The 17,543-nt window shown below is 37.3% G+C and overlaps 1 protein-coding gene across 4 annotated transcripts in view; it reads left to right on the plus strand.

Moving 5' to 3' along the window:
- Window positions 1–17,543, plus strand: part of YTHDC2 (YTH domain containing 2) — a 65,847-nt gene that overhangs the window by 23,096 nt on the left and 25,208 nt on the right. For all 4 annotated transcript variants that reach the window (XM_039254638.1, XM_039254639.1, XM_039254641.1 and 1 more), the window contains 9 exons: window positions 473–608; window positions 5,373–5,499; window positions 5,702–5,767; window positions 9,522–9,700; window positions 9,945–10,041; window positions 10,121–10,208; window positions 10,293–10,373; window positions 12,313–12,395; window positions 16,284–16,389. In XM_039254638.1, the coding sequence (XP_039110569.1) occupies window positions 473–608; window positions 5,373–5,499; window positions 5,702–5,767; window positions 9,522–9,700; window positions 9,945–10,041; window positions 10,121–10,208; window positions 10,293–10,373; window positions 12,313–12,395; window positions 16,284–16,389 (963 nt within the window). The remainder of the gene's footprint in view (window positions 1–472; window positions 609–5,372; window positions 5,500–5,701; window positions 5,768–9,521; window positions 9,701–9,944; window positions 10,042–10,120; window positions 10,209–10,292; window positions 10,374–12,312; window positions 12,396–16,283; window positions 16,390–17,543) is intronic.

Raw genomic sequence — 17,543 nt, forward strand, 5'->3', positions numbered from 1 at the left:
AAACATCCATTTGGTTCAGGAATAGCATTTTACCATTAAATCAGTGTTTCTCAAGCCTGGTTGCATGTGAGCATCACCTCAGGAACTTATTTTAAAGCCCCGTGGAATCCAGCCTCCACCTAGAGGTGCTAATGAACTTGACATCATTGTTGAAGAACACTGGGCATGGCCCCTCTCATGTGCAGCTGGGAGAGAGAACCACTGGTGTACAGGGAGAGGTAGCAACATTCTGCTAGAAACACACTTAGGTAATATTTTGACTAATTCATGCTCCTTTGTTTACAAACTCATTCACCATATTGTAAGTGGAGTGTTGGTGTTCAGATGAGAAACTATGTCAAGGCCTGTGCTATAATGTGTGGTTAGTAGTTCTTGGGGCCATTATGTCATCTCACATTCTTTGTAAGCAAAGGTTAGGCTGTCAGGTAATTTATAACCTCTGCATTTGTTTTGTTTTTTTTTCTTTTTAAAGACAGAAAAAGATGTGAATTGCCTTGAACCGTGGTTAATAAAGGAAATGGATGCTTGTCTTTCTGACATATGGCTACATAAAGACGTCGATGCCTTCGCTCAGGTCTTTCACCTTATTTTAACTGAAAATGTTAGCGGTATGTGTAATTCTTTGAAAAATATTTTTATGACTCTTACAGTTGTTTATGGTGGAAGTGTAGTTTAATTCAGAATGTATTACTACATTTTTTTGTTCACAACCAGTAGTTTGTTTTTTGGAGTACTTCAGATGGACGAATCAAGATCTTATTAGCATAGTAGAATAAATATTGTGTTAAATCAGGGATCCTTCTTTTTTTTAATGTTTATTTTTGAGAGAGAGAGAGACACAGGTGAGCAGGGAGGGGGGTGGGAGTGACAGAGAGAGAGGGAGACACAGAATCTGAAGCAGGTTACAGGCTCTGAGCGGTCAGGGCAGGGCCCAACACGGGACTCAAACTCATAAATTGTGAGAGCATGACGTGAGCCAAAGGTGGATGCCTAACTGATGGAGCACCCAGGTGCCCCTAAATCAGAGATTCTTAATCTAGTTGTCTTCAGAATAGTTATGTGGGGTTTGTGAATATATGATAGTTATGTGCAAAAGTATTTTTTCTGTATATATACTGTACAGATAAATACATTTCCCTTCCCTCCCAAGGGAATATCTTGGATTTTTGAAGAAATTTGTGATTTCAAAAAAGGAAGGAAAAAAAAAAGATTGATAACTTTGCACTAGATTTTATATTTAATAAATGGAGAATTTTAGCATACCTTTCTTTATACTAGCTCAAGTACTCACTCACGTGCACATGCTCTATGTCATGTGATATGTTTTCAGAATGACCTAGCCTGATTTTACTAGTTGATTATAGTGAATATTGATAACTAGAGGTGAGTTTCAGAACTCTGAAGCCTTCTAGGCAAAAGACAGAATAAAAGGCCAGAGAAGGTCAGTTCTGGAGAGGGTTTAGATGTCAAGTGGTTTAGCCCCTCAACTAAACTCAGTGTTATTATTATTATATTTATTATCGATCACTCCTTTCTTGGAATGTTTCCTTCAATCAGCCTATCCTATTCCATGCTTGACTTATTTTCTTCTCTCGTTTCCGCAGCTAGAACTTCTTGGTTTCCTTCACAGAATTTTCCCTTTTCCTGACCTCTGAATATGGAATGGCCCATGCCTCAGTCCTTAGGCCTTGCTTCAGTTTACACTTCTTATGTGGATCTCATCTCATAGCTTTATTTATTTATTTTTTTTAAATATTTTTTATTTATTTCTAGGAGAGAGAGAGACAGCGTGAGCAGGGGAGGGTCAGAGAGAGAGAGGGAGATACAGACTCTGAAATAGTCTCCAGGCTCTGAGCTGGCAGTCAGCACAGAGCCCGACGCAGGGCTCGATCGAACCCATGAACCGCGAGATCATGACCTAAGCGAAAGTCGGACACTTAACCGACTAAGCCACCCAGGCGCCCCTCGTCATCGCTTTAAATATTTATTGTTTCTTAGTGACTCGCTTCAGGTAGAGTAGGTTAGTCAACCTAAAAACCTCTACTCTTTACCTACGTTAATTCGGCCTATGGTTAGTATAGCTGTTTGCCAACCATGTTGTCTTACTGACTCATATCACCTTTGAAACTTCTAGTTCTTTTTTGCTTTTTAACATGAGATTTTATTAAGTAAATGTCTCCTATCATTTACTTTTGTTCTGATTTTCTTTTTTTTTTTAGTTTTTCTGTTTATTTCTTTTAAATCTCATAATTAGATTTGGCCCATTGCATTTGCTTAACAACTCCCTCCCTCTTGCCCTCCACCCCGCCCCACCCCCCCGTTCTGATTGTTACCTAGTGTACTAATAAACTTTCTCAGTTTATTAACTCAAGCGGTCCCAGTCAATGGCCATGCACTATATATGCTAGAGAGGCGTTAGGTCAGTATTTATTTAGGTGTGGTTGTTCAAGTGGTTATAATTCTATGAGCTACTAATCTAACAAACGTCTTAAGAAGGAAATGAAGATCTTTGTAAATTTAGTTTGGTTTCTACTGATCTACTTTTTTTTTTTTCCAGTTTATTAGTCATTTATTTTTTTAATGATTTTTTGAATTATTTTTTTAACTGTATTTTGAAAAGTAATTTTTTTAATTTGGAAATGTGAACATTTGTTCACCCCCAGTTTTCCAGCAGTCTTTTTATCTCCAAAAGAAAAAGGCTAAGCCATCTTACCTGAAAGTTAGGAAAATTTGAACTCTGAGGCATGTTGCCTTAAAAGATTTACGAAGTATTAATGTATTTTTCTTAACCTTCTTAGATATTTCTGTAGTGTATATGATACTATTATTTGGACAGCATCATCCTGTGCATCCAGGTCCTGCATCTTTATAAAAGTATCACTGGGCATTTTCTAGAGTACGCTATGCTAATATTTTAAGCTTTGTGAAGTAGACTAAAATGTTGTGGTAGTTCTTTGAACAGTTATTGACTTCCCATCTCTTTATTTCTCTTCTAAAAATTGGCACCAGAGTTGAAAATACTTCGTGTAATCCAGGAGACCTTGGGCTTCATAGATTTCTTCTTTTTAATGTTGCCAGTTTCTCCACGTGATCTTGTAGAAGCAACTGGTAATTAGTCAGATGCAAGCATTCTTTGTCCTGCTTATTGTTCTAGTCATCTATTGCTGCATAACAAATGATTCCCAGACTTAGCAACTTTATTATCTCACACTGCTTCTGAGAACCAAAAATCTGAGAGTGGCATAACTGAGTGGTTCTGGCTCCTAGTGGTGGCTCATAAAGCAGTAGTGAAGCTGTTGTCAGGGGCTTTGGTCATCTGAAGGTTTAACTGGAGCTGGAGTGTCTGCTTCTGAGAAGACTTACTGGCGTGGCTCTTGGCAAGAGGCCTCTGGTCGTCTCTACTTTTTTTTTTTTTTTTTTTAATAGTTTATTGTCAAGTTGGTTTCCATATAACACCCAGTGCTCATCCCCACAAGTGCCCTCCTCCATCCCCATCACCCCCCTTCCCCTCTCCCCTGTACCCATCAGTCCTCAGTTTGTTCTCAACATTCAAGAGTCTCTCATGGTTTGCTTTCCTCCCTCTAGTCGTCTCTGCTTTTGGCAGAAGGCTTCAGTTCCTTGCCACATGGACCTCTTCTTAGGGCTGGCTGTCTTATTCTTCCTAGGATGTGGCAGCTGGCTTCTTCCAGAGTGAGTGATTCGAAAGAGAAGGAGAAAAAGCAAGCAGGAAGCTGTCGATACCTTTTTAGAGTTATTCTAGCTCTTACTCAAGGAGAAGGGAATTAGGCTCCATCTCTTACAGAGAGGAGTACTAAAGAATTGTTGGATACTTAATTCGTACCCTGCTGCTCAAAAATCTGCACATTTTTGGTTCTCTTCTCCAAAGCTATCAAATGAGTGTTAGTTGAATCAGTAATTCTCTTACAGTGAGTATAGGTCATAATCTTTTCAGACCTTTTAAAAAATGCATCAGCCTGGCCATCCCAGACCTACTGACTTTGAATCTAGAGTAAATCATGGCTATCTGCTTTTAGAAATAAGAAGCCTGAGGTAATTCTCTCCTCTTCTAAGTCTTCCTTCCTACCTTAAGAATCATCGACTTGTATTTAACTAATGGTTACCATGTTTTAGAGTATTATTAAACAGCGCGGATAATTTGGTATCTATGGAAAATTAAAGTTTTCCATTTGTAATTATATTTTAGTGCAGAGGTTTTTTTTTTCCCAGTGGTGATTTCTTTTTGAAATTACCAGTTTTGTAATTAAGGCAAACTGGTGCTAAGCAATTTTACTATATTGCATTTCTTGAGACATGTATTCTAGGAAAGAACTTAAATTCTACAGAACTTTGTTTTTCTCATGGAGGGATTTTATGGGACGTACACTTTCTGCCAACGTCATTTCCATTAAGCATGTCAGTAAGTAATAGCCTGGAATGGTGGAATGAAAACAAAACAAAAGAACAACAAAAAATGGTCTCAGACTTTGCATTTGCACTTTTAAGCATTCGTTACCAGTTGCTGATGAATATTAACGTTTTAATTCTTCATATCTTGTCATTTGATGATTAAGATACTACCCAGGCTTACAAAGATCATTTAAGGGTTTTGCAAGTTACTAGTTTTCCTCTTCTGTTTTAATTATAATTTTGAGCTTAAGACAGCTTAGCAGCAATCTTTCCTTCTCCTGCCTTCCAAATGATTGTCCCTATTCCATCACTTTTATCTGTCTATCTATCTATCCATCCATCCTTTCATTCATTCATTATTTTAGAGAGAGCGTGACTGGGGAAGAGGGGCAGAGGGTGAGAGAGAGAGAATCCCAAGCAGACTCTGCACTCAGCATGGAGCGTGACATGGGGCTTGATTCCATGACCCTGGGATCATGACCTGAGCTGAAGTCAGGAGTTGGATGCTCAACAACTGAGCCACCCAGGCTCCCCTCCTCCCTCGTGTTTATATTAAAAGCATATCAGTAACATCTCCTTGGATGATCTGAGTTAAGGGCTATGTGATACTGTTATCATGTAGTGGGTTAAGGAGCAAAATCTCAAGAAAATCCTCCTGACACTCACTTCTTTCATTTAACTTAAAAAAAAATTAAAATGGGGGTGTCAGGGTGGCTCAGTCGGTTAAGCGTCTGACTTTGGCTCAGGTCATGATCTCACGGTTTGTGGGTTTGAGCCCCGCGTCCGGCTCTGTGCTGACAGCCAGCTCAGATCCTGGAGCCTGCTTCCAATTCTGTGTCTCCCTCTCTCTCTGACCCTCCCTTGCTCGCTCTGTCTCTCTCTGTCTCTCAAAAATAAATTTAAAAAATTAAAATGATTTAAAAAATTTGGAAATAAAACTTGTGTTTATCTTGTCCTGTTTTTAGTTGATTACAGGCACAGCGAGACCAGTGCAACAGCTCTGATGGTCGCTGCTGGACGAGGCTTTTCCAGTCAAGTAGAGCAGTTAATCAGCATGGGAGCCAACGTGCACAGTAAAGCATCGAATGGCTGGTAATGGCGAACAACATCCATTCCCTATGTGTCTTGGTGTAGCTACACATACCGTCTTTGATTTTTAGGTTTGCCTTTCTGTTAAAAGCTGTTCTATAATCATTGCTGGAACATCTCTAATGGGTGACTGAATAATATGACTAGTTTTATAATTTTGAAAACATCATCTATCTAATAATTTGATGCCTTTGAATTTTGGCAGGATGGCTTTAGATTGGGCGAAACACTTTGGACAGACTGAAATTGTGGATCTTCTGGAATCTTACAGGTAAAACTTTATTCTGTGCTTAATTAACCCTACCTTCATTTTTACAAGCTTGGCCATGAGAATCATAGAATATGACACTGTAGGCTACAGACTCTTATTCAGAGATTTTCTTTTGTGTGTTTGTTGTTGTTTTTTGAATTGTAAGGAATTCTAAGGAAAGGAAATTGTTTTTTTAGGGTGCTGGTAAGATCTACTATACTGTAATAATTTATTTTATTTTGACAAATAGGAGGGGGATTTCCAGTTAAACATGATAGCCAAAACACATGTAATTTACCTTTGCATTTTCCCAAAACATCATTGAAATGGTAAGTAAGGAATGTGCAAGCTAATAAAGTGAAAGAGATTAGAAGAGGTCATTGCAGCTGATGGAAGATATTAAATTTTTGGGTAATACAAGGCTAGTGGATCGGTGGTGGCTGACATGGCAGAGCTGAGAAAATTGAAACCTCGGCGCCTGCAGAGGGACATGCCAGTGAGAATCAGATTCATTTTAGCTTCTTAGAGGCTCACTGAACTACTTCTGAATGACACTGAAAGAAAGGGCCAAAAAACAAAACAAAACAAACCCTCCCCCCTACAAAAAACAAAAAACACAACAAAACCCAGAATTGATTGAAATTCTCTGTGAGGAACATTTAGAATTCCAGATTCCCACTTCCACTCCACCAGATGATACCGCTTCCACTGCCTTGGCAGGAAGTGGGACATATATGAAGAAATCAAGCCGCGGAAATGTTGGACTTGGAATTACCAGGCACAGTGGAAGGGTAGGAGTGAGGGGCGTCAAACAGGAAAGTCTAAAGACTGAAAGTTGACATACCATCTTCTCCCTTCCACTGCTATCCCTGTCACCTTTTCCTGTTTGAAGCTTATGTGTTTTAGCAGAAAACTTGAGAATTCTCCCCTGAGAAAACAGACCAAACTGAAGGAAAAGAATTAGAATTATAGAAGGCTGGGTATTCCTTCAGTGAAATGACCATCTTTTAAACCAGATAGCTCAGCAGTGACCATCTGTGCACATGGAGGGTTTTTTTTTTTTTTGCGTTATCTTTAAAGGTGAACAAACTGTTGAGCATTGATCACCAGGTATCTTTGAGGGGGAAAAGCACCCACAATCCAACAAACCACAATAGCAACCAAAAAACCCGGAACTTGGATGGAACTAAGCATTAGTAGCCAGAAGAAAACTTGAAAAACTAATAGAAAGTATTCATGAAACAGAAACAATGTGTTATAAAACAGGAACTTATACCCTACGTATAACACCCAGCGCTCATCCCAAGTGTCTTCCTTAATGCTCCTTACCCATTTAGCCCATCCCCCACCCATGAGAGGGATATTTATTGTAACTTTTAGCAAACCATTTCTTTATTAACACTATGTATATGCATTCCTTTGATTTAAGAAAGAAGAATCGGACAATACTTTCAAAATCCTATGAAACGAATCCTTCATTTTGGTCATTGAACAATGGTTTTAGGTAAATTAAGGTTAGATTGTGTAGATTTTGGATTAGATATCTTAAGAGAAGAAAAAGATATTTTATTAAAGGAAAAGGTACCTGAAGAAAATGTGTTTAGTAATACATGGATGGCATCTATCTGTTTTTAACTTGTAAGAATCAAAAATGAAAAAAAATAGAATTTGAAGTTAACATATATTAAAACACCTTTTATTGAAGAACATATAAATGTTTATCTGAATTGGGTTTTCGTATTTAATTCTACATAGTCTCAGATGGCAGATGAAGTAAATGTTTGAAGTATGAAATTAGTCTTGTTTTAATTTCAGTTAAATGATAATGATGTTTAGAGTCATTCTTAGCAGATCCAGTGCTAATTATGGTGAGGCAGGATTTGCTGTCATTTCAGTAAATAGCACCCAGAACTTGTAGTCCTTTTAGTGCTAACACTTTGAATGCTCTAGACTTTCTTAGCATGCTAGAAGTAGCTCAGTAGACACCATAGCTTACCAAATACAGTAGTTATTGGGATAATATCCTAATTATCCTGGCTAACTGGGCTTTCTTTTTAGTCCACAGATCATGACATTATCAATCATCTATTTTAAATATTTAAAATTAAATTTATTAATAAAATGTTAGATTATTGATAATTGATATGTAAAGTTAGTGTTTTGTTTTTGAGGGTGTTAATTGGGGAGAGCGGCAGAGGGGGGGAGAGAGAGTCTCAAGCAGGTTCCACACCTAGTATGTAGCCTGATGTAGGGCTCCATCCCATGACTATGTTATGACCTGAGCCGAGATCGAGAGTTGGGTGCTCAACTGACTGAGCCAATCAGGCTTCCCTAAAGTTAGAGCTTTAAACAAAGAACATACTACCCTCTTCATTTACCTATTAAGAAGTAAAAAAAAAAAAAAAAAATTGGAATATTTTAAAATGGGTCTTAAATTTAAAATACTACAAGTTTAATATTTTTCTTATTGAGAGCAGGCTGATTTTTCTGCTAAGCTCTTTAAGAGAAATGGGCTGAACTGAACTTCTAGAAATCTTATTGTTAGTTACTAGTGATGGCAGTAGTTTATATTTTTACATAGAAGATGAAGAAACAAGCTGTTATTTAATTTATGCTGATTCTGGGCCTTTGGAAAATAGCATAACCAATCTGCTTTTAGAATAGAATTACCAAATTAGCAGTCATGTTAAGCTGGTACCTGTAGAATTATGTCTGTTTTTTTTTAATGTGGACTTTTCTTCAGAGTATTGTTTATAAAGTGAATAATTAGAATCAGCCTATTAAGAAAATGTAAATGATGATTAAAATTTTGTGTCTTTTAGGTTTTGTTAAGATAAAGTGCACATATCACATAGTTCACCCATGTTATCCAGTCATTACCACAGTCAGTTTTGAGAACATTTTCATTACCCCTCTCCAAAAAAAAAAAAAAAAAAACCCAACTCTTCCATTTCTAGACACCTAGTATACCTTCTGTTTCTGTAGGTTTGTCTATTCCATACTCTTAATCTAAGTGGAATGATGTAATACCTGGTCTTTTTGTGATTGGCTCCTTTCATTTGCATAATGTTTCAAGGTTCAACCATATTGTAGCAGGCGTCCTTTTTCTGACTAATAATCTACTCTGTGGATACATCAGTTTGTTTAACCATTCATCAGTTGATGAACATTTGTGTTGTTTCCAGTTTTTGACTCTTATGAATAATACTGGTATGAACAGTTGTGTACACATATTTACGTAGACCTGTATTTCCATCTCCCTTGTTTATATACTGAGGAGTGGAATTGCTGGCGCATGTGGTGACACTGTGTTTAACATTTTGAGGAGCTGCCATATTGTTTTTCAAAGTGGCTTCATCATTTTATGCTCCCACCAGCAATGTATGATGGTTACAGTTTCTCCACACTCACTTTCTTGTTTTTTTGTTTGTAGTCCTTCAAGTGGGTGTGAAGTAGTATTCATTGTGGTTTTGATTTTCACTTCTGTGGTAACTAATGTTGTTGAACATCTTTTCAATGTGTTTATTGGCAATTTGTATATTGTCTTTGGAGAAACATCTTCAGGTTGTGTTTTCAAAAATCACTTACAGACAAATTTTACTTTGGAGAATGTACTGTAAACCAAAACATGGACTGTAGCTGAGACATTAAGTATCACTTACCCTCTTTAGGGTGTATTTAACATTTGAAGAAGGACATCATGGGAATTGTTGGCCTTAAAGGATTCCTCTTTTTGATGAAAATTGAAGGTTTGTTTTTGTTTTTTTTTTCCTAGTGCTTCACTGGAATTTGGAAATATGGATGAAAGTTCTTTGGTTCACACAAACGGGAGTGACCTCAGTGCAGAAGACAGAGAGCTCCTGAAAGCGTATCATCACAGTTTTGATGATGAAAAAGTAGACTTGGACTTGATCATGCACCTTCTATACAATATCTGCCATGGTTGCGATGCTGGTAAATAACTGCTGTCTAAACCAACTGGAACAGCACTGTATGCTTCAATTTCAGAATTACTATTTTATGTGTACAGATTTTTGTGTAATTCCATTGGCAGTATTGCATAAATCTCTTACGCGTCATAAATATTACAGTTGATTAGTCCCTGAAAATGTGATATAGTTGATTATAGATGGTTCTGTTGATTGGTTCTGGTTTGTAAAAGCAGAGATTATATTTTAAAAAATTATTCTTCTCCAAGGTGCAATATTAATATTCCTACCTGGGTATGATGAAATTGTTGGACTGAGAGATCGCATCCTGTTTGATGACAAGCGGTTTGCTGACAACACGCACAGGTAAAAGCTAAAGCTTTACATTTGCTGCTTTAAGTAACGGATGGGTACCATAGTGTCTTTTCCCTTTCATTGTCAACAGATATCAAGTCTTCATGCTTCATTCAAATATGCAAACATCTGATCAGAAGAAGGTATTGAAAAACCCACCTGCCGGTGTTCGAAAAATAGTAAGCTTGATAAAATCTTCTTTTGTCCATTTTCTTAGTCGTTGGTCCTGTTTTCGTATTAACCGTAGCAACATTCCATTGCAGATCCTTTCCACCAACATTGCTGAAACCAGCATCACAGTCAATGATGTTGTCTTTGTCATTGATTCCGGTAAGGTGAAAGAGGTATGTTGGAGGAGTTGTATTTTATGTCAATGAAGAAGGTTAAGTTAGATTCCAATAAATGCATCTATAAGCAGAATTCACTTTTAATTTCTGGTTCTGTCTGATTTTACCATAGTAGTCGTTGATTTTCTAAAGTGAATATTTTAACTTAAACTGTTCAGAATATAGGATCCAGTTAGTGTCACAAAATTATATTAAAAAATGAGCTTCTGCTGATTAAATACTAGGAAGAAAGTAAAAGGTTGGCTAGTTACCCTGAGAATTTTGTCACCGTGTGGGGGTTTGATTACATATTTTGTATGCTTTCCTTCTACATGTGGGAATGGACCATGTCCCTCCTGTTCATTGTTTAATCTCTGGTGCTCCATATGTAGCCAGTACTCAAAAGATACTTCGTTCTGAAGAACATACTAAGAGCAAGTGAACAAAAACAGAGGTCAGCAAATGAGAGCAGCCACATGGGCTCATTTCCTGCTTTTATAAAAATAATTTCCCTTGGAACACTGCCATGTTCTGCCTGTTGACCGTGGCTGCTTTCACACTGCAATTGCAGATTTGAATTAGTTGCAGCCTCTACAAAGACCCTCTACAAAGGCTAAAATATTTACTGCCAACCCAATAGAAATAAAAGACAGCATTTATTTTCTTTAGCATTAGAATACTCAGCAGTTCTCAATGCCCTTAACTCTGGTAGGTCCTTTCACTGAAAGAATTGAAAGTGATGGAGGTGGTTGATATTCAAGGAAAGGTACTAGCTATGTTGTGGGAAACAAATGATATTTGTTCTAGCAGATATAAATGATCACATTTTAATGTGAAAAAAATTTATTAATTGCTTTCTAATGCTTTCGAAGTAATTTTTAGGAATATCTTACAGAAAATAAGATTGTATTATAAAATTTGGACATTTCATTATAGTTGGATATTATAAGGAAGGGATACATTTTATTTTTTTATAAGAGGATACTGATGAATATTATCACTAAAAGTCTGAATGGTGAGTCCATAAAACTTCAGATTTCACTGCCCTGAAATTAGCTAAAGCTGATAAGTAAATTTCATGTATTTTAGAAATTAATTCCTATAGGTATCATTTATCAAGTAAACCATAGTTTAGAATATGTGATAGTGTCATCAGAAGTTATTTGACATACAAAATTGACAAATGTGACATTTTACTAAAACCTAAATAGGTAGTATCTTTTCTAAAGATCCCGTAATTAAACTATAAGAGAACACGTTTGTATTTTCTCTATATAGTTATTCTATGAAAGGGAGAGTGTAAGTCACTGAATGATTAAGTATATATTCTAGTTAGGAATCCATTCTTTTAAAATATTTCTCTATATAGTAAATTTTTGCTTTCGAATCTTTGAGGATGTTGGAGGGAATAGGTTTTTTTTTTTAATTCTTTGTTTTTGATGTTTATTTATTTTTGAGAGACAAAGATAGAGCACAAGCAGGGGAGGGGCAGGGGGAGAGAGAGACACAGAATCTGAAACAGTCTCCAGGCTCTGAGCTGTCAGCACAGAGCCCGACGTGAGGCTCGAACCCATGAACAGTGAGGTCATGAGACCTGAGCCGAAGTTGGATGCTTAACCTACTGAGCCACCCAGGTGCCCCTATTTATTTTTGAGAGACAGACAGACAGAGACAGCGCATCCGTGAGGGAGGGCAGAGAGAGAGGGAGACACAGAATCTGAAGGAGGCTCTAGGCTCTGAACTGTCAGCACAAAGCCTGTTGTGGGGCTCAAACTCACAAATTGTGAAATCATTACCTGAGTTGAAGTTGGATGCTTAACTGTCTGAGCCACCCAGGAGAAGAGGAGCTTTTTAAATTAAACTTGGCATGTTAAAATATATTCATAATGTTTCTTGGGGTTTCTTCTTAAGCACCTTTTACAAAAGTTTTAACACAAAGATAACTTAAATATTACAGAAATCCTTTGATGCACTGAATTTTGTTACAATGTTAAAAATGGTGTGGATTTCCAAAGCTAGTGCCATACAACGAAAAGGCAGGTAATGTATATTTAATGTACATTAATATTGATAAATTGCCTATGAAATTTTGGAAACATTTTGATACATATTACATATTTAACATATATTCTGCTTTCTATAAGATGTTAAACTTTTCATGTTAGTCTTAATTTTTATATTATTTTTGCAAAGCAGTCCATTTTAAAATATACTTTTTTTAAAGGTTGAATTCAGCTTATGTTAAAATTTTTTGCCCAGTGTAATCTATACTCAGAAGAGGTAAGAAACTTAAAAAACAAAATTAAATGGAAAGTATCTTCAACATTTGCTATATAGTACAAAGAGCTAATTTCTGTATTTTGCAAAAAAACCCCTTCAAAACCAGTCTGTAAAGACCAGTACATTAACCTCACGTATATCACCTCCTATCTAACAAAAGAAATGTAAATTAATGAGGTAATATTTTTTGCTTATCACCAGATTGGCATTGATGAAAATGTTTTGTTTTGTTTTTTAATATTTTTATTTATTTCTAGGAGAGAGAGAGAGAGAGAGAGACAGCATGAGCAGGGGAGGGTCAGAGAGAGAGGGAGGTACAGACCCTGAAATAGGCTCCAGTCTCTGAGCTGGCAGTCAGCACAGAGCCCGATGTGGGGCTCGAACCCATGAACTGCGAGATCATGACCTAAGCGAAAGTCGGACGCTTAACCGACTAAGCCACCCAGGCACCCTTGATGAAAATGCTTAACAGTACATACAACAGAGTTGGCAGGAGCATAGGCCAGTAAGCTTTTGTGGTTTGCTGATGGAAGTGTAAATTGGTGTGACTTCTTCACGGGATAGTTTGAAACTGTTGATCCAAATCTACCCTTTGCTGGTGGATTCTACTTCTCATAGTTTGTCCTGAGTGTACATGTGCACTTTGTGCAGAGATGTGTTTAAGGCTGCCCTCTGCAGCATTGCTTGTGATAGGGAAGAATCTGAGGACATTGTCATGTTTGTCACTAGTGAAGTATTGTGGTTAAATCATGCTGTCATCACACAGTTACATACTAGGTAAGTGTCAAAAGGAAAGATGTAGATGTATGTATTTTTATATAGAATGAGTGGTCAGAATATATTATTAACTGAAAAAAGTAAGGTGTAGAACAGGCATCTAATAGTGTTTGCTTGTGCTGAATATGTATACATAGACATTTTAATTTTTATTTTATTTTTAAAAAATTTTTAATGTTTATTTATTTTTGAGAGCGAGAGGGAGAGACAGAGACAGAGTGTGAGCAGCAGAGGGGCAGACCCAGAATCCTAACCAGGCTCCAGGCTCTGAGCTGTCGGCACAGAGCCCGATGCGGTCCTCAAACCCACGAATGTGAGATCATGACCTGAGCGGAAGTCGGATGCTTAACTGATGGAGCTACCCAGGGGCCCCAATGTATATTTAGGCACAAATGCATTGTCAAGTTTGAGAGAAACATTAAAAAACAATTGTTGACCCTGAGAAGGTGGATTTGTGGGGCTCTTGAAGGAGATTTAATTTTTATTTCTTTGTAGTTTGGTTACTTATTTTAGTAAATAAATAACATGCTTGCATTACTTTTTCCTTTTAAAAAAGGAAAGATTTGGGGCGCCTGGGTGGCTTAGTCGGTTAAGCGTCCGACTTTCGCTTAGGTCATGATCTTGCGGTTCGTGGGTTCGAGCCCCGCGTCCGGCTCTGTGCTGACTGCCAGCTCAGAGCCTGTAGCCTGTTTCAGAGTCTGTGACTCCCTCTCTCTCTGACTCTCCCCTGCTCATGCTGTCTCTCTCTCTCTGCTAGAAATAAATAAAACATTAAAAAAAATTAAAAAAATAAAATAAAATAAAAAAGGAAAGATTAAAAAGTATATTTTTCAGTAATCATTTGATTTTTTTCTTTTATTTTAACTAGTAGAAAAACATCAGATACTTTAAAGCAGTTCCTCTTATGCTGAAGATGGTGGATGCATTATTTCTGTACTTTATAATTTCATAGGATGTTCTTGGGGGCATGTTGCTATTACCCTCCCAGTTGTTTCCTTATGGTAGGGTGTGGCTTGATACATTGAGCTGGGTTTATAAGCTAATAGTATATTATCAGGGATGAAAATCAGAAATTGTAGAAATTTTCCTTGTCATCTTTTTCAACAGATATTTTTTGACAGCCTTCACTGTGTGTTAGGGTACAATGATGAATAGAGTCTGATGAGTAGAGTTTGAGGTGGGAGGAATGGTGTAGTCCATCTTGGAATCCATTAAAGTAAGCGATTTTAACACTATGTGATTTGTGCTACAATTGGATAATGCTTCTAGAGGAGTTACGGTAGAATCTGAGATAAATGTGAATAAAGAGGTGTTGTCGAAAGGCTTTTCTAGCAGAGGCAAGACATAGGCAAAGGCCTGAAGGCAAGAATGAGCAAGAAAGTTGTTTGGATGGAGTTTAGTTTAGAGGATCATAGTAAAAAATGAAGAGAAAGAGGTAAGATGTGGACAGGTCTTTAAGGACCCTTTTGTGTTTTCTCTTTCTCCTTAATAAACCGGAGGATGGCATGATGATTGTAGTCTTTCAGCTCTTTGAAGAATGAATTGGCAGAGACAAAACTGATGGTAGGAGGATACTTGCATTTAAAATAAGGGAGAGATGACAGTAAGTGTGGATTGTGATAGTGGAGAAATAAAGTAGATAATTCATTTAAGAGATACTAAGGGGTATGGAATAGTGTGGAGTCCAGCATGTCATACAGGTGTCTGTCTTCAAAATTTTGTGGATGTTGGTGCTGTTGTAAGAGAAAGTGCGAATAGTGGTTCTGTTGGGGAGTAGAATGAACTTTTGGTTGTATTGAGTTTGTTTGGAAAATCCAGGTGGAGCTAAAGGTTTCGGAAGTGTAGGTGTATGGTTAGGGTGAAGAGATCTCAGTGGATGGAAATTGAAGTCAGGAGGATAATTACGATCCCCTTGGGAGAGAGAGTAGAGCAGGAGAGCCCAGGGCTGAGGTCCAGCCTCACAGGAACATCTACATTTAAGGACAGGTGAAAGACAGAGATAGTTCAGAAGAGGCAGGAGAGGAGGGAAAGCTGATGGATTGGTAGTGAGGAAAGTGCTGATGAAGGAACGGTGGTCCTGTGTCTAATGTTTTCTAACTTTGTAACCACAACAGTGTGTTTTATTATGTTTATTATGTATTTATTATGTTTATTATGTCTGGATTGTAAGCTTTGGGAGCATAGGGATATTTCTACTCTCTCTCACTTAGCATATTCAGCCTTGCTGTTAGCAGATATGGTGACCGTGGGTGAAATTAAAAGAGACTGCTTTTCTTCAAGATATTTTTCTGCTGCTTCCCAGAAAATGATACAAGTCTGTATGGTGGCGGGGTGTAATGATGCTCCCTGAGAGTTGTTTAATGCTTGTTTTGCGCAGTTCTACACAGTGGCGTATGCGCTGAACTCTGAGCACAGTGCTGTGTCAGTTCCAGAAAGCCAATGACATTTATTTATTTTCTTTTCAAAATTTTATTTAAGTTCTAGTTAGTTAACATACAGTACAGTATTGGTTTCAGCAGTAGGATTCAGTGATTCATCACTTACATATACAAAGCTGATGAAATTTAAATTACCATGTATTTTTTCCATTATTTTTACTCTCATATATGTTACTTGAAAAAACATTTTTTTAATAATTTCCCTAGAAGGTATATTAGGTAAGTGTCATTCATGAATTTTTACAAATGAGTTGCAGATGAGTAAAGTGCCTTCTGGAAAGAATCAGAGGGGAGCAGTATCACAGGAGGGATTTGCACTCAGATGTCCTGACCCTGGCCCATTGCTCTGTGTCCTTGGCACACTGCTTTCATCGTTTCCTTGGTATAGTCTTTATTCCTTATGTGAATCTCAATTTTTTACTTCACTTTTAAGGGCAGGGAGATGTAGACCTGGAGTTTGTTTCCGGCTCTTCAGCAGACTCCGATTCCAGAATATGTTGGAATTTCAGACTCCAGAACTTCTGAGAATGCCATTACAGGTAGAAATTTACTAAATTCTAAAAAGCTATTTTTGTGGGTGACAGAGGAGAAAGGGACTGTTTTAACTTATATCAGTTGGACTTTTAAATAATCAACTCATAAGACAAAATTATAAAATTGTATATTATATAGGGTGGTTATGTACCTAACTACTATTTTTTTCCCATATAAGAAAATTTAATCCATAAACCTCCAAAATTTTAAAGAATTGCATTCTTGAATGCATTTAAATTATGGTACAGTTTATAAATACTTCTTTTTTTAATGTAACATTTTAGAAGTCTGACAGCCACATTGTGTTCACCTTTCACAATCTCATTGAGGATTAGAAAACAAATTGTTTAAGATCAAAAAGATAATGCCACCATCTCAGTTTAAGATGCTGAGATTACCGTGGTAGTTTGGAAGGGAGTCCGCTGAGATTTCCTGGCCTTTATTAAAACTTTGCTTTAGGTTTTCTGACTTCACGGAACAGCCAGATATTGTAGTTTCTAGGGAAAACTACTGGAAGTACATTAATTTGATTATCTGGTGCACTGAGCTGGATGTTGGCTTCCAAACCTTTCAAGAGAAACTGGATCATGTTTTTGGTATCCGTGTACCTAGATGGCTTCCCATTTTTCCATGCCCCTGGTTTTAGGATAAAATACAAAACTCTTAGCAAGAGCCTAAATTCTCTATCTTTCCTTCCAGTGTCTCTAGTTTTAATTTTTGACATCTTGTCTTTCTCTCTCTGCTCAGACGAGTAGTTTGAATTTTTCAAGCACGCCTTGTTTCTATCTTAGGGCCTTTGTCTGTGTGCTCCCCTCTCCCTAGAATCCTCCCCCTTGTTTCTTTGATAATTACTTCCGACTCAATCATTACATCCCAGTTTAAGTGCCTTTCCCCAGAGATGTTGTCTTTGACTTCCCATGGCCTCTTTCTGCCCTTTCCTGAACTTGATTAAATAGTTCTCTGTATCTGTCACAGCACTTAATAAAAATTGTAACTAAGTAGTTAATTGTGTCATTATTCTGTTTTTCCCACACAATGAAAAACCCACCAGGGGAAACCCTTGTCTTTTTCTTCCAACTTGCCGCATAGTCCCTAGCACCTGGTAAGCACTTTGCTGAATGGATAAAAGATTCTAGAATGTCATACAAAGGGAAAAAAA

This window comes from Hyaena hyaena, unplaced genomic scaffold (assembly GCF_003009895.1).
Source record: "Hyaena hyaena isolate Hyena2069 unplaced genomic scaffold, ASM300989v1 scaffold_499, whole genome shotgun sequence".
Classification (NCBI taxonomy): Eukaryota; Metazoa; Chordata; class Mammalia; order Carnivora; family Hyaenidae; genus Hyaena; species Hyaena hyaena.